General features: G+C 39.6%; 1 protein-coding gene across 2 annotated transcripts in view; it reads right to left on the bottom strand.

Annotated features, from left to right (window-relative positions):
• Armc4 (armadillo repeat containing 4) overlaps window positions 1-25,619 on the bottom strand; it is a 166,874-nt gene that overhangs the window by 72,096 nt on the left and 69,159 nt on the right. For both annotated transcript variants that reach the window (XM_032884509.1, XM_032884508.1), the window contains one exon: window positions 3,654-3,768. In XM_032884509.1, the coding sequence (XP_032740400.1) occupies window positions 3,654-3,768 (115 nt within the window). The remainder of the gene's footprint in view (window positions 1-3,653; window positions 3,769-25,619) is intronic.

Here is a 25,619-nt window from a genome sequence, read left to right as displayed (position 1 = left end):
GACCAGCTCTCTCAGAGTGGAATTTGGGTATGGGGCCGTGCCACAGGGTTAACTCCAGGGTGCAGATGGAGACCAGAAGGTCATGGAGGGGATTTTCAAGGGAAGCAAAATAAAATGCAGTTGTATAATACTTGAAGAAAATTAATGAATCAGGAAGAGTTAAATTGGGGTGGGTATGGGAGGCATAACTCACATTAAAAGCTCAAAAACCTACTGTAGAAGTTTCTGACACATACATAAATATACATATACAGAAACCTTTTACTGTAGAAGTTTCTGAAATACATATATAAACACACTATAAAAAGTTTAAATGGAGTTCCTACTAGATACCATAGGCTAAACGCCCAGTCCTGGGATGGGTTATCTCTTTTAAATCTTGGCCAGTGAGGTCCCAGAGACCCCAAACATTACAGGCTACTGGTGACATTCATAGTTAAGCTCCAGAGCATGATGGTAAGACCACATGTAATGGGTGAAGACACCTCAGACTCAAGTCAGAAGGTGATTAAGTTGAGCTGCCTATAATCTGGAAGCTTCATTCCTACTAACTAGCTCTTATACTGCTGAAAGTTGTGATGCATGCCACAGAAGAGAAAGGAAATCATCAATTTTACCTAGCTGTGAAATCTTAAGAGCTACAATGATGACTAGCCTGGCAAGACACTGGTGCAATAATGATACAAATGGGATTGGGTAACTAAACATTTTCTGACTGGATTTGAAGTTTGTACCACAACTTGAGCAAATATACCTGCCACCCTTATCAGGGCCAAGAAACTAGCTTGACTGATCATAGGCCTTATGGGAAAACTTACAACTGTTATTCCGCCAAATGTAAACAGTAGTAAACCATCTCCTAATGACTTATTCGTATACCCATGTATAAGAATACATTCAAGTCTCTACTCTCACCAAAGAAGCTTCCTTCTTCAGTACCTGGTGATGGATGCCAAGATCACAGCTGCTCAAGACACAGAGAACAAAAAATTAGGGAATGTTCAGCCATAAATAGAACATCTATATTCTACCTTCTCCTTCCAAGGATAAGGAATCATTGTGGAAGAGGAGACAGAAAGACTGTGGGAGGCAGAAGCAGAGGCTGAGTACAAGACAATCTTGTTCTCTGGACACAGAAGAGTAGTTACACATTGAACTCACAGCAGCTGTGATAGCATGCAGGTTTGGGCCACGCACAATTCCACCACAGAAAGGGAGATAGGCATAAAGTCACACAATCACAAGAGGAGCTGTTGACAGCTGATAGCTGCTTGGGGAGGAAGAGTAAATTTTATTCAAGGGTGTGTGCTCTTGTAGGTCAACCTTGCTCTAGTGGAAGTCCACACATCCAGGACAACATGGGAAGCACAAATTGGACTTGATGGTTTTTTGGAAAAAAAAAAAAAGAAAAAAGAAGAAGGCACAAAGTTAGGTGTGTGCATGGAAGGGGGTTGATCTGGGAGAAGTTGAAGGAGGTGTGAATAGAATCAAAGTACATACTACACAAAACATTTCAAAGAACTAATCACAGCCAGGCCTGGGCCTTGACATAAGCCAACAGGGGGTACCAGGAGGGACACCAGAAGAAACTCTCGGCTGCACCTCTCTCAGTCAAGCAAAGAGCAGCTAAGACACAAGACCAACAAGCATTGCATAGCTAGCTGGAGCAGCAAGCCCAGCTCAGTCTCCTCCACTGTCCATTGAGTCCTGTGTATATTCCTCCAAACATCACATGTCCTCCGCATGTCTGGTCTCACCATGGGTCTTGTCTTAGCATGCACGTTTGACTTAACAAAACTCCATGTGAGTCTGTCTCACCTGACATCACTCTGCCAATCATTCTGAGTTTTAGGAAGTAGCAAAAAAGCCACAACACACCACCAGTAGTTTTTTGGTGCCCTATATGGAGTCCCAACAAATGGCGCTCAACTACACAGTGTAAACCAATATGTGTGTGTGTCATTAGCAAAGAAACCTTTATTGCATGTCCTTTCATGTGCTGGTTTTAACAGAACATCTTTTCACCTGTGTTTGCTTCAGGGAAACATTCCTTCATGAATCTGCCTTAGCCTTTCACATGTGTTCACTTCAAAAAAAAGTTCCTTCATGTGTTTGCTCCAGCAAAACACCATCCAACACAATTGACTTTTCAAAGAACACTTAAGCTTGCATTAAGCCTAATGTGTGATTATTTTTGTATCATTTATTTAATATCTGGACATAGAATGCTTAAGTCTGTGTACAGGTATCAGAATTTTTCTTGTAACAATGTATTTAGACTTAGTGTTCATCATTAGATCTTTTCAAGGATATTGAGGTTTTAAATTTTTAAATGTATATTTGCACCTTACATTCATTATTTCTCTGTCCTCTAAAGTTTTCATGCTAATCTTGGTTTGTATTTTAATACCATAAAATGTCTTAAACATTTGGCTATTATTTTCATATTTATGAATATGAATGAAGGGCTGGAATGATAACTGAAGGAACTAATAAGAATTATCCTACAAGCATATAGGATAATTGGCTAATTTTTAACCAATAGGCTCCATTCTTGCTCCCTAAGTAATATTTAAAGTTTACATTAAATTTTTGTTTGCATTTTAATAGAAATCATATTATACATCTACTGCAGCTTGCCTCTTGTTTTAATACATTTTACAAGATATTGCAACACTGCCAAACACATTAGATACATTTATTTTGTATTACTGTGTTGTATAATACAATATTAATTATTAATCAGTTGTCCATTTTCCTCTAGGTGAACGCTTGAGATCTTTACCCGTTTTTTCATTCATTTGTGCTGTGGTAAAAACATGGTTCAATAATCATTTTATAGCAGCAAAACCTAGTAACCCTCACAACTCCCCTTTTTCATATTTAGGATGATGATTTAGGTCACACTAAAGTTTTATAGAAATTAATTCTTTAATAATAAATTAAAACATTCAGTGGCAATGGTCTTTTAAGAGAACTTGGGAGATGTGCAGTAAAGATAAGAGAAGCAGGCCGGGTTTGGAGGCAAGTCCTAAATCAAAGCGACTCAGTCAGGGGGCTGTGGGGGTAAGGAGGATCTGCCTGTAAGCCGAGGTCACCCTGGCAGCTGACAGGACTCTACCAAAACATATTTTGGAGCACGTATGAGACCCAGGTTCCATTCCAATGCCACAAAAAGAAAAGCTGGCTGAAAGAGATCTTTGAAAAAAACAAACAACAAAATGTACAAATGCAAACTAAAGTAACTAATAAATGTTTTTCAACAAATAAATTTTTGACCCTGCCTTTAATGTTATGTGACCTTTTCAAGGACACCTTGCTGTTGCTACTTCTGTAACCCTGGGAAAACAGCCAAGGTCCCCCATTTTGTCCTTCCCATAAGCAACAGAAAATGTAATGTAGTCATTTTCTCATCTCCTAAAGGAAAAGAGCAAAGCTACTTTGCGATCACCTTTTTCATGTTATCTACTTTCATGTGATATTTTTGAACAACCAAAAGAAAGCGTTACTAAAAGTCACTTACTATAAATATTTAGTCATCTTTTTCTACCAGATCAATCTGACCAAAAGTGAGTCCGAATAAATGAGTACCCTGTGCTGACACGACACAAATGTTTAGAAGTTCCAGAACAGACCAGTTCTATTCCATCTACCTTCGCATTTTCAATGCAGGGACAGAGTGCCCACGCTGCACTGGCCTTCACGTCTGGGTGTGGGTTTTTGAGCAGAGACCACAATAAGCGAACTCCATCTAAGCGATCAATTATCCTGTGGAGAAGCCAAAAACAGTGGTGTGACCTGTTAAGCTGTAAACAAACAGGAACATTCAAAGAGCCCCCTTAGTCACACAATTCTAGTTTGGGCCTAGACACTCTGTTGGGGTCTCTTTTAATCAATACTCAAAGAACAACAGGACGTATGCTGTGGAAAGCTCAAGCCCTGTGATTCCAGATTCAACCTTCTTGACTCAGTCAGCTTACTGAATGACAATTACGATTTGTGTAAACTAAAACCAAGCCACACAACGTCTTAATTCACTGTACAGACTGTTACCTCCATGTAAAACACTGGTTTCTTTCACATAATAGCATTTAACTCCCCAAAACAAAATATTTGTGCCTCAGAGTTGTGTAGTTAGTTATCTTCTTATGTGGCCTGTGTTTAGCTGACTTACCTTACGGTACGACATATTTCAAACTCCTTCGGCCTTAGTTTGGCATTAGGAATTAAAATCATCGCACCACCATGCATCATTTGTTGGGCACAAACAACACATAACTTGTTTTCCATTTGTTCCTTCCCAGCAAGCCTAGCACAGCCCACAGTGTTGTAATCACTTAAACATACTATAATCAAAGTCTCTTCATAACTAGCTGTAAAACGAATTATCATCAGAGTCATCTCTGCACCATCTGTCTTCTGTTTATGTGTCAATCAGCCCAGGGAACAGAGCCTTGCAAGAAGGGCCACAGAGTGCTGGGGGGTGGAGGATGAGGCCAAACAAACCTTAATATCCTTCACAAGCATGGCTTTGTTCATGGGGGTGCACTAAACTCAAAACAGATGAGGAAAGATAAGGACTGTCCCAGTTCCTGTGACATTTAATCTCTGGTTGAGTTGAACACATGTAGTACTTAGCCCAAATAGACTAAATCGTAGCTTTTAAAACTCTATTCAAATCTCCCTTTACAGTAGATGTTTTAAGAAACCTACATTTCTTTATTATTTGAGATGTTTCCCATGGGAAGACATTATCCAACCATTCCAAGTGCCTTATGGGCCGCTTTGTGCAATGGGTGATGCTAACAATCTTATAGCAAGATAGAAGCTGGCTTTTCTTCTCTCTCTCTTCAGAAATGAACTCTTAAAAAATAACTTCTTCTACTGACATAACTCAGCACTAAAGGATTCTCGGTGCTTTTTCAGAGGACACGGGTTTAGTTTCTAGCACCCAAACTGGTAGCTCACAATTGTCTGCCTGTAACTCCAGTTCCAGCAGATCCACTGCTCTCTTCAGGAACACACCCGCCCACAAACATATAAGCATATGTCTATTTTTTTAATTAACTAAAATGAAAAGTAAATAAGGAAGGAAGCAATCCAGGAAGTCATTCTATGTTAACCACTAGCCTCCAAATGCCCACTCACATATGCACACTCAGGAGCATATACATACGTGTATATATATATGCATACATGTACACATACATATACATGCCTGTGCACACATGTGTGCACACACATGCACACAGATATAAATCAGACGTCCTTCTCTCCAGACAAAATTTTACAATTAGCTACAAAAATTCACCCTTCGTTGTAAAAGTAGACCCACAGTCCCTCTTTCACTCAGTAGCCTCAGAAATCCCTCAGCTGCTTAGTTATAATGAATAAGGACTGTGATCCATTCCTGGTGTCTTAAAAGTCTTAGGAGGACAAGCGTTATAGCATGGTGTGAGGAAAATACCGAAACCACGCGCACACACGGGAACTGAGTCAAGAGAAGCAAATCCCACAGGCTAGCCCCATCCCTCACCTGCTCCATCACCGACTCCACGCCCCAGTCCCTTTGTCTGTCACCTGCTCCTTGTCTTCACTCTCTTCCCTCAGCTCTGTGGCAAAATCCACATGCCTCGCCTTCATATGTTCAGACTCTCTCTACTCCCAATCCTACAATACATCCCTTGGAAGCCATGCTCAAGTTTCTGCACAAGTTCCCTGTGACCAGTGACCCAGGGATGTGTGTTCTGTCCCTCATACCACCTTGCTCCAGCCTATTGAGCAATTCGCAATCAAAGGATTCTTTTAGGGCTAAGCCATCTCCAATGGCTTTCCGTTTGCCTGGGTAGTATTAAAGCCCTTATTCTGGGTTCAGTAAATTTTTTTAAGAAAGTGATTTATTCTTTCCAATTCTCTTATTCAAACAATTGCTCATAAAAGTCCATGACTGTTGACTAAACACTAAAGACTAGGCATTAAAAAATAATAAGTACATTCGACTTCCATTACCAGGGATGGCTGGGCTGACGAAAATAGGCTTCTCCTTGTGAGCCTCTGGCCCAAGCATTTCCACTAACTGATCTGGTAAATCCTGCTCCATGTATGTTTTAAAATGATAGCTCCTGAATAAACATGGTACAACACTGTACCTCACTTTTAAACTAAGTTCATCAAACAAGTATTTGAAAGGCACAGAGCAGCTTTTGGTGCTTACAGATTCTGGGCACAGCTTCAGAGCTTTTCTTAGGGGCATTTGATGACGTCATCATCACAATCCAAGGCGTAAAAAATGCACTAATGTGGCACAAACAGACCGTCAATGGGCGATCTGTGTGTAGCGTAAGAGCTGAGGCCAGATGGCAGGTTGGAGCTGAGCATTCTGAGGCACCCTGTGGATACCAGCACGGGAGGCTGAGGTGGGAGTTACTCAAGACCCCGTGTAGTATTAATAATAAAGGCAGAATGTCACTTTAGCTAGAAAGATATGCTCTGAACAGCTCAGAAAATTTCAGTGTTCTCACACATCCAAACCTCAGAGGATAAAAATCAAAGGATATTCATAATTTTTTAAAGATTTTTGTTTCATTTTTAATTGTAGGAGACAGGTACACACGAGTAAAAGTGTCTTTGGAAACATGAGGCCCAGATCCACCCAGAGCTGGAACTACAGATGGGTGAGCCAATGTGAGTGCTGGGAACTGATTTTAGTTCCTCTCCGAGAGCAGCACGTCCTCTTAACTGCTGAGCACTGCAGAATGCTCCAGCCCCTGTAATCTTGAGAGTACAGAATTCAACAACACAGATCTACAGAAGAGGACTGCTTACATGCTAACTCTCCTTCCAGAAAGTGCAGTCTGGTGCAGGACTAGGAGCCATTGCTGTGCATACGTACCAAGTGCACAGAGCCAATGCTCCTGTGGACCACAGGACAGTTGTTTGCCACTAGCAGGGCCAGTGTGATCCAGTGCTCAGGGTCTCCGTGAAAATCACCTGAAGATCTCAGACTTGGGAGAGTGAAGCAGAAGGATCTGGAGATCCAGGCCAGCTTGGATTACACAAGAGACTCTGTCCCAGCATGATAGGTAGATCTGAGTTCAAGGTCAGCCTGGTCTACAAAGTGAGTTCCAGGACAACCAGGGCTATCAAAAGAAACCCTGTCTTGGAAAATAAAAGCCAAAAAAAGAATAATAAAAAAAATAAAATAAAAAAGAAAGAGAAAGAAAGGAAGGAAGGAAGGAAGGAAGGAAGGAAGGAAGGATGAATAAGATAAACAAAAACCCTACAAACCTCTTCTAGGGGTCTAATCCTTTTCTGGAGCCGCAGCACACTGCTTTGCCTGTAGTTCTATGCTCTCCCTGCTCAATAACTGGACAACCTCCCTGACAGCAGCACCGTACAAGGCTCTCCATGCACAGGGCCCTGTGACCACACCTGAGGACACTGCTCAATCAGATCTGAAGTCTTTGCTTCTTTCTTTTTCAGGAAACCAGAAAAGCCTCTCCCAGCACAAGCACATTCTTTTGTAAACCTCCCACTTGCAAAGCACATGCCTCCATTCTAACTCTAACCAGTAATTTTTTTTTTTTTAAATTTGGAATTGTCTCTACATTGAGCACATATTTACAAAGAATCTCTTTACGAGTTCATGGCTTCTTGTGGCGTGATGGTGGTCTCACGGGTGATATTAATTTACACACCTTGCCATTTTCCATGTATTTACACCCTTTCTGTAGTTCTTAAATTTGACTGTCAACTTGGTTTGACTTGGTTCCCAGTAGCGTTAATTCTCCTCATCCTTATAGCAAGGAACATTTACCTTCATCGCTGACTTCACAGACGACGCTGACATGTGCATTTTCAGAATCTTCTGCTTTGTGATGGAAAGCAAACGGTTGGAGAATAATAGCTCTAGGGAGATGACTGGGCATTCAATTTCCAATGTTTAAGAAAAATTAATAGCAATACTGGGTTTGGTTGCCCACAGCTGTAGCTCCAGTACTGGGAGATCAAGGCAAGAGGATTGGATGTTCAAGGTCATCTTCGGATGCATAGTGCATGATGAAGTCAGCCTGAGGTACATGAAACCCTATCTCTACATCCCCTTCCCCAACAAAACACAGACAAACAAAACACGCAAATTTGAAAAAGATGCAGCTGCTTCAGTTTCCTGGTCTCCTGTGTTGTGTTAACATTACCAGGACTGAAAGATGTCTGGCTGGCTTCCTTGACCACCAAGGCCACAGATATAAACAATTTGTTTTGTATCATGAGCATGGGTAAGACTAATGGTTCTTTCTGGGAAGAAATGTATTTTGAAACAACAATTTTGCATGTTTTATAATAACAACACAGTAGGAGAGGCTTCATCATCCAGCTTCCAAAGCTAAGCATACCAGTTAGTTACATTGGTGACCCTGGGAGCTCTCCGCAGTGAGTATGGGAATCCCTCTTTTCACTGGAAAGGTCACCCTGACAGGTGCTGTCTGAACAGCCCATCTGTATTTTGTAATTCTCATCTAACACAGTTATTTTATTGGAAATTGTGAAATAGAGCCCTTTCCCACTTTCTGTCTTCTGGCTTGAGCAACTGACATTCTGGAGAATTCCCCTCATAAACCACAGCTTGCCTAAGTTCCCACAATGCAAGCTGAGTGCTCCATCTTCTGTCCTATGAGTGCTCCATCTTCTGTCCTATGAGTGCTCCATCTTCTGTTCTATGAGTGCTCCACCTTTCTGTCCTATGAGTGCTCCATCTTCTGTCCTATGAGTGCTCCATCTTCTGTTCTATGTGTGGTCCATCTTCTGTCCTATGAGTGCTCCATCTTCTGTTCTATGTGTGGTCCATCTTCCAGTGCTCCATCTTCTGTCCTATGAGTGCTCCATCTTCTGTCCTATGAGTGCTCCATCTTCTGTCCTATGAGTGCTCCATCTTCTGTCCTATGTGTGCTCCATCTTCTGTCCTATGAGTGCTCCATCTTCTGTTCTATGAGTGCTCCATCTTCTGTCCTATGAGTGCTCCATCTTCTGTCTGTTCTATGAGTGCTCCATCTTCTGTTCTATGAGTGCTCCATCTTCTGTCCTATGAGTGCTCCATCTTCTGAGTGCTCCATCTTCTGTTCTATGAGTGCTCCATCTTTTTTTCTATGAGTGCTCCATCTTCTGTCCTATGAGTGCTCCATCTTCTGTCCTATGAGTGCTCCATCTTCTGTCCTATGAGTGCTCCATCTTCTGTCCTATGAGTGCTCCATCTTCTGTCCTATGAGTGCTCCATCTTCTGTCCTATGAGTGCTCCATCTTCTGTTCTATGAGTGCTCCATCTTCTGTTTTATGAGTGCTCCATCTTCTGTCCTATGAGTGCTCCATCTTCTGTTCTATGAGTGCTCCATCTTCTGTCCTATGAGTGCTCCATGTCCTAGTGCTCCACCTTCTGTCCTATGAGTGCTCCATCTTCTGTTCTATGTGTGCTCCATCTTCTGTTCTATGTGTGCTCCATCTTCTGTCCTATGAGTGCTCCATCTTCTGTTCTATGAGTGCTCCATCTTCTGTTCTATGAGTGCTCCATCTTCTGTCCTATGAGTGCTCCATCTTCTGTTTTATGAGTGCTCCATCTTCTGTTCTATGAGTGCTCCATCTTCTGTTCTATGTGTGCTCCATCTTCTGTCCTATGAGTGCTCCATCTTCTGTCCTATGAGTGCTCCATCTTCTGTTCTATGAGTGCTTCATCCTTCTGTTTTAGTGCACTTGTGGTAGAGCTGCAGCAGGCTTGCTGTCTTCTTAACTCTTCTTCATTACTTATATTTTACATTGTTGGCTCTATCACTTATTTACTTTGTGATCTTGAGCTTTAGCATATCTTCAGAATATGCTTCCATGCCTCCAAACAACAAAATAATATTTTGCTTTTTATAACATACTCTACCCACAATCTCTTTATTACTTGAATTTTCTTTAAGCAGCTTTTTCCCCTAGAGAAAAACATCATTGATTTTATCCCAAAATTCAATGAGTAGATATACAGACAGCTATTGCTGTACACATTATATAATACACATATATACATATACTTGCCTTATCTATTGCCTATCCATATCTCTTCCTGTACCGTGTGACATTTACTTGTATAAAGACCTCTATAAACCCACTGAATAAGTATTCCTTGATCTTGAAGAGCAATTTGTATAATTTAACTGTCTTCCCCCAATGTGTGTAAAGAGTAAATAAAAATTCTAGGCTAATAAAACACTAATTATTAGAAATAAAGAATTCATGTGATAGGCTTACAGCATACTGGTTCTGGCAAAGGAAGAGCATTGTGAATTTGCAGATAATTAAACTTGCCGATCCCCATGGAAAAAAAGAATGACTTTTCAAAGAGAAAAGTAAGGACCAAAAATGAGAGAGAAGAAACAGGAGCCAAGTGCCTGTGGAATGTTATTAAATAAAATAGTATATGTATAATTAGAATAGCAAGGAGGAGGAAATTGCCATTTGTGAAGGTAATAACTGAGAACATTCTAAAATTGATGGAGAACATCAATTCCCAGGTCCAAGGATCTCATTAAAACCCAAACAGAATGAACAACAATAATTGTTTAAAACCCATACCTATGTACACAAGAATTGCGGAAATCCAAATACAAAGAGGCTTGAAGTTAACAAAGAAAATGGATTATGCCTGAGTCAGTCCTTACTAAAACAGCAGCAGCCAGACGGGCTGACTGCTAAACGGCAGAATCCCCAGAACGCTGCTGATTAAGAAGGTTAAACGTAAATGCTCTGGCAGACTGGTACTCACTGCAAGCCTACTTTCTGCTTCATAGAGGTGGTTGTATTTTTCCATTGCACAAGTGGTAAGGGAGCTTCATGGGGCTCCTTTAAGAGGCCCTGCTTCCATTCATGAAGACTCCAAACTCATGATCTAGCCACTTCCCATATCCCACCACCAAATGCCTTCATACTGGGGATTAGATTTCAACATCTAAATTTGGAGGGACACAAACATTAAGTCTGAGGACATTACGGATAAAGAACGACGTACATAAAATCTGGTCTCTCAATGGAACAAGGGAAAGAAGCCATCAGGGTGACGTTTATAAAGTATGGGAGAAAATTATCAAGTTAGACTTCTATATCGAGTGTAAAACATCCTCCAAAAATGACGGTGAAAAATCCTCGCCCTTGCCCGAGCCCCGTAGCCTAATGAAGGCTCGGTGAGCAGTCATCGAGAGTAGAGGCAGCATAGCCATAGCCCAGCACAGGGTCAAACCGAGAGGGGGGATCTCTGGAGCATAGGAGAAAATAGTTATGAAGTCTCAGATTCTAGACAGTGGGATTAAATGAAGCTTTGGAAATAAAGCCAAGAGAGAAATAACCTGAGTAATGAGGAAGACACTACTGAGAGCTGATTGAGATGCCTGGACACGGTGAAGGGAGTGCAAACATGGTGGAGAAACCTGCTGTGGGACACCAGAGGCTGAGTTGGGTGAGGGAAACGGAAACAGTATGAAGTATCCGAGGCTGAACAGGAGACTAGAAAGAACGTCTGGTATCTGGACAATCCATCATGGTAGCCGTGATTTGAATGTGAAATGTCTCCCAAAGGCATGGTCCCATGAATCGTCAGAGGTGAAGATTTGGGAAAGCGACAAGTTTATAAGGGCTCTGTCCCAACTGATGGATTAGTCGTGTGACAGCATTCATTATTCGAGGTAATCGGGTCTATTTGGAGACACTAGATGACAGGGCGCAGGTCAATGAAGGGTACGCCTTGTCCAGAAGGACCCTCTCCTCCCTGGTTTCCTTTCCCTGGCTCGCCTTTCTATTTCCTGGCACCGTGAAATAGGCAGCTTTGCTCCACTGTGCGGCCTGTGCCATGCTGCTGAATTTCACAATAGCTTAAAACGCAGTGGAGACAGCTATGGAACCCGAGAGCCAAAGTAAACTTTTCCACTTTTAAATTCTTTTTCTCAGGAATTTTGTCACTACAACAAAAACCTGAATAACTTCAGGGTGAGTCAGCGCCCAGAACAGCTGCAAAGGCTGGAGCTGGGGAAGACTGGAGGATCTGGAGGTGCGGGGAGAACTAGCAGAGGAAGATGAAGAAGGGCTCATACTGGCCAAGGAGGAGAACTATAAACAGAGAAATTAGAGCACACAAAAGTGTAACTATGATTTTAAAAAGGTACAAGTCCTTTCTCAGGACTTTGTGAAATAAAAGTTTTAATAATATATAGAGAATACCAAAACAAAACACTTATCTGGTCTGACTCAATATTTATTTTTATTGTTTCATTTAGTTGGGATTGAACCGACCCCCTGTCCAGGTCCTTGCTTATGTTCCTGAGTGAGCTGTTACTCAGCTACATCCTCAACCCTAATCAATTCTTAAACGATAGTCAAGTGTATATTTATAAAAAGTAACCATCTCCCTGGGCAACAAAACTAAAACTGAAAGAAAAAACCCTGAAATCACAGAAACTGTATTCCCTTACTGCTTTAAACAGGAATTGGTAACAAACATGGAAAAATACAGAAATTTTAGAAATTAAGCAACAGTTAATTTCTATGTGCAAGAAAAATATCCAATGGAAGTATCAGAGATAGCGAAGAGAAATGAGCAGGCTTATGTTTATTACAGCACTGTGTACAGTGTACTGGACAGTGGACAGTGGTTAGATATGAAAACAATGTAAGCCTCTGTCGGCTGGTGAATACTATTCCACTTCAGAAAGAACAAAAGCCTGAAATGTTCCATCAACACAGATGGAAATATGGGGAATTATATTAAGGGAAATAAGGCAGATAAAACAAGTTATTTCTTGTCTTACCCATTTATAGAAAAACACCTGGAAATAGTGTCTTCAAACATTACAGAATGGTAATACAGGGGATGCAGGAGGGGATTACAGAGAAACCAGTCAGGCGAGAAGAATGAGTTCTAATCTTCAGTGAGGACTGTATCATTTACAATAATTCAATATGTGTTTTACGAAAAAGGAAAGTTTCTCTCTGTTGAACTCTTCTAACACTAAGAAGCGACACATACTCAAGAGATGGAGATGAGAGCTAGGGCTTCAGGTTGGAGAGGTGGTCAGTGATTGAGAACAATTGTTGGTCTTGCAGAGGACCTGGTTTGGGTTCCTAGTACCCACATGGCAGCGCGTAAATATTTGTAACACCGGGTTGAAGAGATCTAACACTTTCTTCTGAAATCCACAGGCACCAGGCACACATGTGGTGCATAGATATACATCCAGGCAAAACACTCATGTACAAAAATAAAATAAATCTCAAAAAGAATTTTTAAATAATTTTCCTGACTTCATTACTATACATTGTTGTGTCACCAATAATATAATCCAGAAACATTTACAATCATTGTATGTCCATATACTTTCTTGAACCTTAGGGATTTTAAATAGAAAATAATGGTAAATATTTTGAAGTCGATGAAAATCAAAATGACTACTGAGCACTCAGCCCCAAATGGAAAATCTATATTAGACATAAACACACATGCACATGTTCACACATATACATGAAACTCAGGGAGCATCACAGAAGAAGAGATGGATATAATTTAAATGCCAATTAGATGGCAAGAAGTATCATGAAATTCTATTATCCAGGTATGATACAGCAGTTGCAGCCATGGACTCAAGCATCTACAGAAACCTGCATAATATTTAGGCTTCCAGCTTCCTATCATGAATAGGGAAAGTACCCATAAGCCCACATGTGTCCTGGGGTGTTATTATTGACTTTAATCGAATAAAGAGAGACTATCATTTTGTATAAAAGTATAGCCACTAGAGTTCAATTGGGATTATGTAGAAAGAAGAAAAGATACCAGAAGGTGTGAGGAAAAGTCATTATAATATGTTGTACATGTATATGAAATTGTTAAAAACCAAAATAAATAAATAAATAAATAAATAAATAAATAAATAAATAAATAAAAGGTGACTCCTTAGGTTTCTATAACTAGAATCATTTGGAAAAAGTCTAGGAAATTCCATGGGGGAGAGAGCTGGACCCTCAGAAGTGTGGACAATCCTGAGAAATTAGAGGAGACTATTCTCTGCCCACATTCCCAAGCCAAAAGGAAATCGCCTAGTTTTATCTGTGCCCCTTCGGCACAAGGAACTAGGAGCAATGAGGGGCAGGATGATTCGGGTTTCTGCCTGTGCCGAGAGCTGAAAGCCAGTTGCCAGGCGCACCTACACACCTGAGAGCACAGCTCTCTATTCCCTGATCTTGCTGAAAGAAAACAGGTCTGCAGGAGTGCTGACACACAGGCTTATAGGAGGATCAAGCCACTGTCAGAGATAGCAAGACAAGCTAACACCAGAGACAACCTGATGGCAAGAGGCAAGCTTAGGAACCTAAGCAACAGAAACCAAGACTACTTGGCATCATCAGAGCCCAGTTCTCCCACCAAAGCAAATACTGGATATCCAAACACACCAGAAAAGCAAGATTTAGATTTAAAATCACAATTTATAATGATGATGTAAGACTTTAAGAAGGAAATAAATAACTCCCTTCAAGAAATACAGGACAACACAAGTAAACAAGTAGAAGCCCTTAAAGAGGAAACACAAAAATACCTTAAAGAATTACAGGAAAACAAAACAAAAAAGGTGAAGAAATGGAACAAAAATGTACAGAATTGAAAAATGGAAATAGCAACAATAAAGAAAGCACAAAGGGAGACAACACTGGAGATAGAAAACCTAAAAAAGAGATCAGGAGTCATAGGCAAAAGCATCACCAACAGAATATAAGAAATAGAAGAGAGAATCTAGGGGCAGAAGATATCATAGAAAACATTGACACAAAAGTCAAAGAAAATGTAAAACTCAAAAAGCTCCTAGCTCAAAACATCCAGGATATGCAAGACACAATGAGAAGATCAAACCTAAGGATAATATGTAGAGAAGAGAGTGAAGACTCCCAACTTGAAGGGCCAGTAAATATCTTCAACAAAATTATAGAAGAAAACTTCCTTAACCTAAAAAAAGAGATACCCATAGACATATAAGAAGCCTACAGAACTCCAAATAGATTGGACCAGAAAAGAAACTCCTCCTGTCACATAATAGTCAAAACACTAAACGCACAAAATAAAGAAAGAATATTAAAAGCAGTAAGGGAAAAATGTCAAGTAACATATAAAGGCAGACCTATCAGAATTACAATAGACTTTTCAACAGAGACTGTGAAAGCCAGAAGATTCCAGGCAGATGTCATACAGACTCTAAGAGAACACAAATGCTAGCCCAGGCTACTATATCCAGCAAAATTCTCAATTAACATAGGTGGAGAAACCAAGACATTCCATGACAAAACTAAATTTGCACAATAACTTTCAAGAAATCCAGCCTTACAAAGGATAATAGATGGAAAACTCCAACACAAGGAGGGAAACTAAACCCTAGAAAAAGCAAGAACGTAATCTCCTTGCAACAAAACCAAAAGAAGAGAGACACACAAACATAATTCCACCTCTAAATACTAAAATAACAGGAAGAAATAATCACTATTCCTTAATATCTCTCAACATCAACAGACTCAATTCCCCAATAAAAAGACATAGACTAACAGTCTAGATACTTAAACAGGACCCAGAATTTTGCTGCATACAAGAAACACACCCTAGCGACAAAGACATTACCTAGAGTAAAAGGCTGGAAAACAACTTTCCAAGGAAAGGTCCCAAGAAACAAGCTGGAGGGGACATTCTAATACCAAATAAAATCGGCCTTCAACAAAAAGTCATCAAAAAAGATAAGGAAAGACACTTCATATTCATCAAAGGAAAAATCCACCAAGATGAACTCTTAATCCTAAATATCTAATGCTTCAAATGCAAAGGCACCTACATTCATAAAAGAAACCTTACTGAAGCACACATTGCACACCATTCTCATCACAGAAATTAAACAGAGACATAGAGAAACTAACAGAAGTTATGAACAAAATGTACTTAACATATATTTATAGAACATTTCATCCTAAAACAAAAGGATACACCTTCTTCTCAGCACCTCATGATACCTTCTCCAAAATTGATCATATAATCAGTGACAAAACAGGACTAAACAGATTCAAGCAGATTGAAATAATCCCATGCATCCTATCAGATCACCATGGACTAAAGTTGGTCTTCAATAACAACAATAACAAGAGAAAGCCCATATATACCAGGAAGTTGGACAATGCTCTACTCACTGATAACTTGGTCAAGGAAGAAATAATAAAGAAACAAGACTTTTTAGAATTTAATGAAAATGAAGGCATGACATACACAAACTTATGGGACACAATAAAAGCAGTGTTAAGAGGAAATTCATAGCTCTGAGTGCCTGCTGAAAGAAACAGGAGAGAGCATACATCAGCAGCTGACAGCACACCTAAAAGCTCTAGAACAAAAAGAAGCAAACACACCCAAGAGGAGTAGAAGGCAGGAAATAATCAAACTCAGGCCTGAAATCAACCAAGTAGAAACAAAAAGGATTATACAAAGAATCAACAAAACCAGGAGCTGGGTTATTTGAGAAAAATCAACAAAATAAATAATAAACCCTTAGTCAGACTAACCAGAGGGCACAGAGAGTGTATCCAAACTAATAAAATTCAAAATGAAAAGGGAGACTTGACAACAGAATCTGAGAAAATTCAAAAAAATCATCAGGTCGTACTACAAAAGCCTATACTCAACAAAACTGGAAAATCTGGAGGAAAGGGACAATTTTCTAGGCAAATACCAGGTACCGAAGTTAAATCAGGAACAGATAAATCATCTAAACAACCCCATAAGTCCTAATGAAATAGAAGCAGTCATTATAGGTCTCCCAACCAAAAAGAGCCCAGGACAGACGGGTGTAGTGCAGAATTCTATCAGACCTTCATAGAAGACCTCATACCAAAAGTGTCCAAACTATTCCACAAAATAGAAACAGCACTACCAAATTCCTTCTATGAAGCCACACTCTTATACCTAAACCACACAAAGACCCAACACAGAAAGAGAACTTCAGACCAATTTCCCTTATGAATATCGATGCAAAAATACTCAATAAAATTCTCACAAATTGATTCCAAGAACACATCAAAACAATCATCCACCATGATCCAGTAGGCTTCATCCCAGGGATGCAGGGATGGTTCAATATATGGAAATCAATCAACATAAATCCAGTATACAAACAAACTCAAAGGAAAAAAATGCATGATAATTTCATTAGATGCTGAGAAAGCATTTGACAAAATTCAACACCCCTTCATAATAAAAGTCCTGGAAAGAATAGGAATTCAAGGCCCATACCTAACATAGTAAAAGCCATATACAGCAAACCAGTAGCTAACACTAAACTAAACGGAAAGAAACTTGAAGCAATCCCACTAAAATCAGGAACTAGACAAGGCTGCCCACTCTCCCCCTACCTATTCGAACTCCTAGCCAGAGCAATCAGACAATGAAAGGTCAAAGGGATATGGATTGGAAAGGAAGAAGTAAAAATATCACTATTAGCAGATGATATGATAGCATACTTACGTGACTCCAAAAGTTCCACCAGAGAATGACTAAGCCTGATAAACAACTTGAGCAAAGTGGCTGGGTATAAAATTAACTCAAACAAATCAGTAGCTTTCCTCTACTCAAAGGATAAATAGGCTGAGAAGGAAATTAGGGAAAATGACACCCTTCACAATTGTCCCAAATAATATAAAATACCTTGGTGTGACTTTAACCAAGCAAGTGAAATATCTGTAAGAACTTCACGTCTCTGAAGAAAGAAGTTGAAGAAGATCTCAGAAGATAGAAAGACCGCTCACACTCATGGATTGAGAGGATTAATAAAGTAAAAATGGCCATTTTGCCAAATGCAATCTACTGTTTCAATGCAATCCCCATCAAAATTCCTATGCAATTCCTCATAGAGTTGCAAGTTCATTTGGAATAACAAAAAACCTAGGATAGCAAAAACTATATTCAACAATAAAAGAAATTCTGGGGGAATCACTATCCTTGACCTCAAGTAGTATTACAGAGCAATAGTGATAAAAACTGTATGATATTGGTACAGAGAGAGGCAGATAGATCAGTGGAATATGATTGAAGACCCAGAAATGAACCCACACACCTATGGTCACTTGATCTTTGACAAAGGAGCTAAAACCATCCAATGGAAAAAAGATAGCATTTTCAACGAATGGTGCTGGTTCAACTAGAGGTCAGCATATAGAAGAATGCAAATCGATCCATTCTTATTGCCCTGTGCAAAGCTTAAGTCTAAGACCTCCACATCAAACCAGATACACTCAAACTAATAGAAGAAAAAGTAGGGAAGAGCCTGGAACACATGGGCACTGGGGAAATTTTCCTGAACACACACCAATGGCTAAGATCAAGATTTGACCAATGGAACCTCACAAAACTGTAAAGCTTCTGTAAGGCAAAGGACACTGTCATTAGGACAAAATGGCAACCAACAGATTGGGAAAAGATCTTTACCAATCATACAACTGATAGAGGGCTAATATCTAGTATATACAAAGAACTCAAGTAGTTAGACTCCAGAGAGCCAAATAACCCCATTAAAAATGAGGTACAGTGGTAAACAAAGTATTCTCAGCTGAGGAATGCCGAATGGCTGAGAAGTACCTAAGGAAATGCTCAACATCCTCAGTCATCAGAGAAATACAAATCTAAACAACCCTGAGATTCTACCTCTTACAAGTCAGAATGGCTAAGATAAAAAACTCAGGTGACAGCAAGTGCTGGCGAGGATGTGGAAAAAGAGGAACACTCCTCCATTGTTGGAGGGATTGCAAACTGGTACAACCACTCTGGAAATCAGTCTGGAGGTTCCTCAGAAAATTGGACATTGAACTACCTGAGGACCCAGCTATACCTCTCCTGGGCATATGCCCAAAAGATGCCCCAACATATAACAAAGACACATGCTCCACTATGTTCATAGCAGCCTTATTTATAATAGCCAGAAGCTGGAAAGAACCCAGACGCCCTTCAACAGAAAAATGGATACAGAAAATATGGTACATCTATACAATGGAATATTACTCAGCTATCAAAAACAATGTCTTTATGAAATTCATAGGCAAATGGATGGAACTACAAAATATCATCCTGAGTGAAGTAACCCAATCACAGAAAAACACTCATGGTATGCACTCACTGATAAGTGGATATTAGCTCAAAACCTCGAATTACCCAAGATACAATCCACAGACCACATGAAGCTCAAGAAGAAAGATGACCAAAGTGTGGATGCTTCACTCCTTCTTAAAAGGGGGAACAAAAATATTCATAGGAGGGGATATGGAGACAAAGTTTGGAGCAGAGACTAAAGGAATGGCCATTCAGAGCCTGCCCCACCTGGGCTTCCAGCCCTGATTAAGAAGTGCATGCTGAGAGGAGCCTGATATAGCTCTCTCCTGAGAGGCTCAGGACCAATACAGAGGTGAATGCTAGCAGCAAACCACTGAACTGAAAACAGGACCCCTGTTGGAGAAAATAGAGAAAGGATTGAAAGAGCTCAAGGGGCTTGCAACCCCATAAGAACAACAATGCCAACCAACCAGAGCTTCCAGGGACTAAACCACCACCCAAAATCTATACACGGATTCAACCCATGGCTCCAACTGCATAAGTAGCAGAGGATGGCCTTCTTGGGTACCAATGGAAAGAGAAGCCCTTGGTCATGCCAAGGTTGAACCCCTAGTGTAGGGGGATGTTAGGATAGTGGGAAGGGTAGTGGATGGGGTGTGGAACATCCTTATAGAAGAAGGGGAGGGGAATGGGATAGGGGTCTTATGTCCAGGAAACTGGGAAAGGGAATAACATTTGAAATGTAAATTCAAAAAAAATCCATTGGAAAAAAAAAAGAAGAAAGTTGTGTATCATGAGCCTTCCAGAAAAGAGAAAGACAATTAAGCTAATAAATTAAACAAATAAAATGAACATAATTCTTGATAAATAGAAGTTTAAACTTAAAACTGTGGAGAAAAGACTTTAAAATAATTACTAATCACAGTAACATAAACATACTTAGAAAAGCACATTTTCTACATTAATAGCTGTAAAATATTGCTATGATAAATTACACATCCAAACTAAAGGAGAGACTATACACTATCTATCTCAATGCCGTCTCAGTGAAACAGTGAAACTGGCTTCACTTTTAACCTCTTTGGCCTGGGCAGCAGAGACGAGAGACACTCGCTTTGCTGCAGCTATGGCTGTAAGGCTTCAGAAGCCGACCTGCAGCCTTACCAAGCACAAGAGAAAGTCTGACTGAGTGCCAAGGCTGGGCGGCCAAACGCTGCTGGGCAAATGTGGTATCTGAGTAGTGTCTGTTGTAGACTCAGACACGGACCCTCCAAAGGAGGATCCGTTGTGGCTGCTGCTGTATCCAGCTCATTTTAAGGGCTTCAAACATTAAGTTTCTTTGTATTTCCACAAATTAATAGTAATTCACAACAATAATTATTAAAAGTATACAATTTTATAAAAATTTAGATAAAATAATGAAAAGTTTTAGCTAGAAACCCAGACCATAGCCCGAAACATCTCAAAGAGTTGCAAGATTTATAATACTTATTACAAAGCTATAGAGATCAAAACAGTGTGGCCCAGGAACCAAAAAGGGAAAATAAGTCATTGGGAAAGGAGGGGCATGGTTTCTCTACTTGTTTAAGCATCAGCCTGCATAATGTCTAAAACCTAAAAGAAATATAATGAGAAAATATAATCATGAGTCAATGTACATGAGTTACAAAAACGTAAAAAATCAGCCAATTGAATATAAGAAAACTGGGGCACAACTACATGGGGCCTTTCCATCAACAAACTACATCACTGCAAAGGCTTCATCACTGACAGTCAACTTCACAAATGGCACTGGGACAGCAGGGTGTTGTATGAAAAGTTGACATTGTCCTCTTTGATTCCAAATAAAAAATTAGCTCATTTCTAAATGATCATGTCCACTAGCCATAAAATTAAAAATTAGTAAGTTCAACTGTATCAAATTACCAATATATATGTAAAAAGCAGTGTGAGTATTCAATGACACTTATGTATAGTAATGTATTTGGATCCCAAATATATAAAGGACTTGTTCAAAAGTATTTACATGTGGGTAACAAGTTACTTGATATCATTATTGGAAGATTAAAAATGAACTCCACATACAGCATATCATTTCATCCAATTGGACTAATTTAAAATAATACTGACTAAATTTTTGACACAGTGCAAGGACTGTATAATTCTACAAACACTTTCTAACAATTAAATGTCTGTTCCACCACAGAATGCCACACTGTGAAAGTACAAAATGACCTAACAGGGTTTGTCAGGTCCAGCATAACAACTGATTTAAAAAGATCAGCAGCAAACTTTTGGGGGTGAAGATCATGTTCTGCATCTGCTGTTGGCAGGGGGCTGGGTGAATTTACACAGCTGTTAAAATTCATCAACCTGAATAATTTAGCATAAAACAACCCATCACTTTGGAACAACAACAAAAACAAAACCATCGTGAACTATAATCTTTCTCTCACACATCCTTGGACTAGAAACACAGTCCATCTGTAGAGCTACTTTCTTAAAGATGGCAAGATCCAAATATTCAAAAGGGCAAGAAAGGAGAAAATAGCAGATGGGAGTCTGGCTTGTCCCTAGGGCGAACTGTGATAGAGTCAGTGAGAGTAAGGACAATGACCTTTGCTTCCCTTCCCAATAACAGACTAACACGTTCACTTGTGTGGTGCACCTTCCTTTGTACACATCCTGCTTCACAGGTTAAGGACAGTTTTGTTTCACTTTGTAAATGTCTTCTGTAATGAGGAAGAATACTGAGCCGTCTACTTACACAACTACTGACCTACACACATATCACAGCTGACCGTGTTTAATGTGGAGAAATCCCACCTACTCAGTCCTCAAGTTGAAAATGCCTAGTGCTTCTTTGGAAAGGAAATTGTCAAAGCTACAGAGATGGCTCTGCCGTTAAGGGTGTTTGCTCTCTTCCAGAGGACCCGTGCAGATTCTAGCACCCACATCCCGTGGCTCGAGAATGCCTGTGGTTCACTCTCTCCAGTGGAATCTGAAAGCATCTTCTGAACTCTGTAGATACACACACACACACACACACACACACACACACACACACACACACACACACACACACAAATGTAAATATTTTTAAAGAAAATAAAATTTGGACTGGAGAGATTGCTGAGTGGTTAAGAGCAAGTGGTTAAGGGCGGCTCTCCCAGAGTACCTAGGTTCAATTCCCAGCACCCAGGAGGCAGTTTACAATAGTCTATAGCCAAATTCTATGGAATTTGATTCCTTTTCTAATTCTCTCTCAGCACCAGGCTCACAAGTTTTGTACAGACATGTATAAATGCATACATACATATAAAATAAAATACAACAAAGAATGGAATAGCCAGTGATTCACTTAATGAGTTATATTTTTTCTTTGACTCCAATCTACATGCTTTTAAAAACATGCAAATCAAAATGATGAAAGTGGAAAAGAAAGGAAAATTGTTACAAACAAGCCATATACTGTGTGTTTAGTATAAACTCTAGAAGTTCACATACACTGGTTTTACAGCAAGAAGGGTATCTAGGAAGCCACAGAAGGATTAAATCTCTTCTGGATACATATGATCATAGTTAGACAGTTTTTTTCTTTAAAAAGAGAAATAAAGGAACCCATTGTAAAAATCTTTTAAAGCCATATAAATGCAGCATAATTATATTTGAACCACAGAACATAGGACATTTTGAGTCCTCCATCCCATCATGGCTTTGCTTCTGTGAGCGTGCTACATAAAGAAGCTTTCACTACCTAATCACACGACATTGAGCCCTGTGACAGTCAGCTCAATAAACGTTCATTTTACTGTATATGGGATAGATTGTGGGAAGTCTGTTTGCCAGTTAAGTAAATATTGGGCAAAATTTCTTAGAATTCTGGGTATGACAGACTTCATCTTCTAAAGAACATGACATTTAACTCCTTTACAGCACATGCTTATACTCGAGAGATGATCTTTAAATGTTGAGGTTATTTTGATATAACAGGAAATTCAAGACATCAGGTTTTCAGCACACTGCAGCTCATGCATGCCAAGCTTTTTGTATAAAACATTAGGGGCTGAAAATCATTATGTGTGAGTTCATAATCTCCTTTTGTAGAAAAGGATGGCGGGGAGAGCTCTTATGGATGTTGGAGATTCCTGGGGGCCTCCAGCAAGGTATGTATTTGAGAGTTGGTTCTGTATTACATGGGAGAAACAAATCTTCCATTCTGCCTTTTCTACATGAGCTGTATTTCAGGCCAATCAACATTCACACTACAGCTGTCAGATCCAACACTCACATTGCAGAAATATGAGGCTCACAAAACAGTATGCATGAATATACTATAGGCAAAAGTTACTGTCTAATTACTAAAAGACCTTTTAGGCCCTAGACAAAGGGACAAAATAATTTATAAAGATAAAATTACAGGAGTATCAGGCTAATTTTTAAATTGCGTTTAATCATAAATAACAGAAATACCTGCTTGCTCATTTGTTTTTTTGAGAACTTTATACATGAACATTATATTTATTTCAGTCTATCCCCTTCCAAACTACTACCAGGTCTCTCCTCTCAAATTCATAATCTCTTCTTTAATTATTATTATTACTTATTATGCACACAGGAAATACAACTTAACAAGTCCCTTTAGCATTGTTCATATGTACATGTGTCTGAGGTTGACCACTAAGGATTAGGTGTCCTGTGTGGGAGCTCATTCCTAGAGGATTCTCCCTCTCCCAGCAGCCACTGACTTCCTGTAGCTTTTCTTCTAGGTGTAGGACCAAGTCCATGTTGACATGTTGCCTGGAGTTGTCATTATGCTAGTCTCGTTCAGGCAACCATACTGCTGAGATTTCATGGACTCACATTCCATGCCATGCCTAGGGGACACTGTCCAGCAAAGGGTGTCATAGACCTCTAGCCAGGTAACAGGGACAGTATAACCAAGTTTACTGAAAGAGAGTATGAGCCAAAGACGTGTCAGCTAATCAGGCTACCATCCAAGCATGGACATAAAGCCAGTTCTAGTTCATAGCAACTTCTGTACCCTCAGGATCCAGGAACCATCTTTGATGATTCTACTATAAGACTAAACAATTAAAATGCAACCAGAACTTCAGTAAGAACCCAGTAGTCAGTATGTGTTGTATATATTACATATCCATATAGTATGTGTGCACACAGGTAATCATTGATCAAAATTGCAGAAAAGGTAGTGCACCAGAAAAATAATGTTGGAATAGTAACATTAAGTGTGCTCTGATTAAATCATGGAAGAAGGAAAGAAAAGCAAATCTAGTGATTATTATATAGATGAGACTGTGAATAAAAAGATACCAGTAGGGGCAGGATGATGGCTCAGTTGCTAAAGTGTTTAGTGCACAAACATGAAGACCTGAATTTAGATCCACCTAGATTATGTAAAAGGCAGTCATGTTGGGGGCATATCTGTAATCCTGTACTTTGGGAGTAAAGACAGACTGATTCCATGGGCTTCTTAGCCAGGCAGTCTATCAAAGTCAGTGAGCTCAAAGTCCAGTAAGAGACTTTATTCTCAAAAAAAAATTAAATAAATAAAAGACAGAGAGCAAAGATGCCAATTAAAACAGAATAAAGGCATCGTAAAATTTTATAGGTATAATAAGGACCACTAGAACAAAACATAAATCATCCTAAATAACAACGAAAGGGTAAATACTATAAACCTGGTAACGAATCAGAGAAGACTCTACAGAACACAACTAACTTAAAAGTCTGACATTTATTGAGCCCAAACATTTTAGTCACACTGATAAACATTTGTGAATAGCTTAATTCACTTATTGAGCTAAATGTTTGAACTAAATTCAGCTCACCAAACAAGACCTGTATGCATACTGTATACTAAAGACCAATAAAATCTATTAAGAAAAAGGCTAGCCTAAGATGTAACAGGTAGACATTTAGGAAAACGGTGGTAATACCTCGATACCATGCAAAGTAGAAAACAATGCCAGATGCTTTAAATAGGAGCGAAGAATAGTAACTTGAATAATAAAAGCCACAACCTACAACAGTTAGAATTTATGCACCAAATAATATAGCTTCTACCCTAAGAAGCCAAAACAAAAAGTTCATCTTTTATTAGGTCATAAAGAAAGCATTAAAGGCTGGAGAGATGGCTCTGTTGTGGTGGTGGTTTGAATGAGAATGGTCCCTGTAGGCCCATGGTGGAATATTTGGTCCCCAACTTGTGGAACTGTTTGGAAAGGATTAGGAAGTATGGCCTTGTTGGAGGAGGTGTTTCACTGAGGGACAGGTTTGAGGTTTCCACAGACTGGAAAGCTATCTCTCTTGGCCTCTTTCTCTGTAGATCAGGGTGTGAGCTTTCAGCCTCCCTACCTGCTGTTATACTGTCCATCATAATGATCATGGACTCTAAGTCTATGGAACCATGAGCCCTAATAAATACTTTCTTTTATAAGTAGTTTTGGTCATGGTACCT

The sequence above is a fragment of the Rattus rattus genome, chromosome 14, assembly GCF_011064425.1.
Source record: "Rattus rattus isolate New Zealand chromosome 14, Rrattus_CSIRO_v1, whole genome shotgun sequence".
NCBI classification, from domain to species: domain Eukaryota; kingdom Metazoa; phylum Chordata; class Mammalia; order Rodentia; family Muridae; genus Rattus; species Rattus rattus.
The sequence above is the reverse complement of the archived record's forward strand: the minus strand, read 5'-3'. Positions and strand labels throughout refer to the sequence as shown.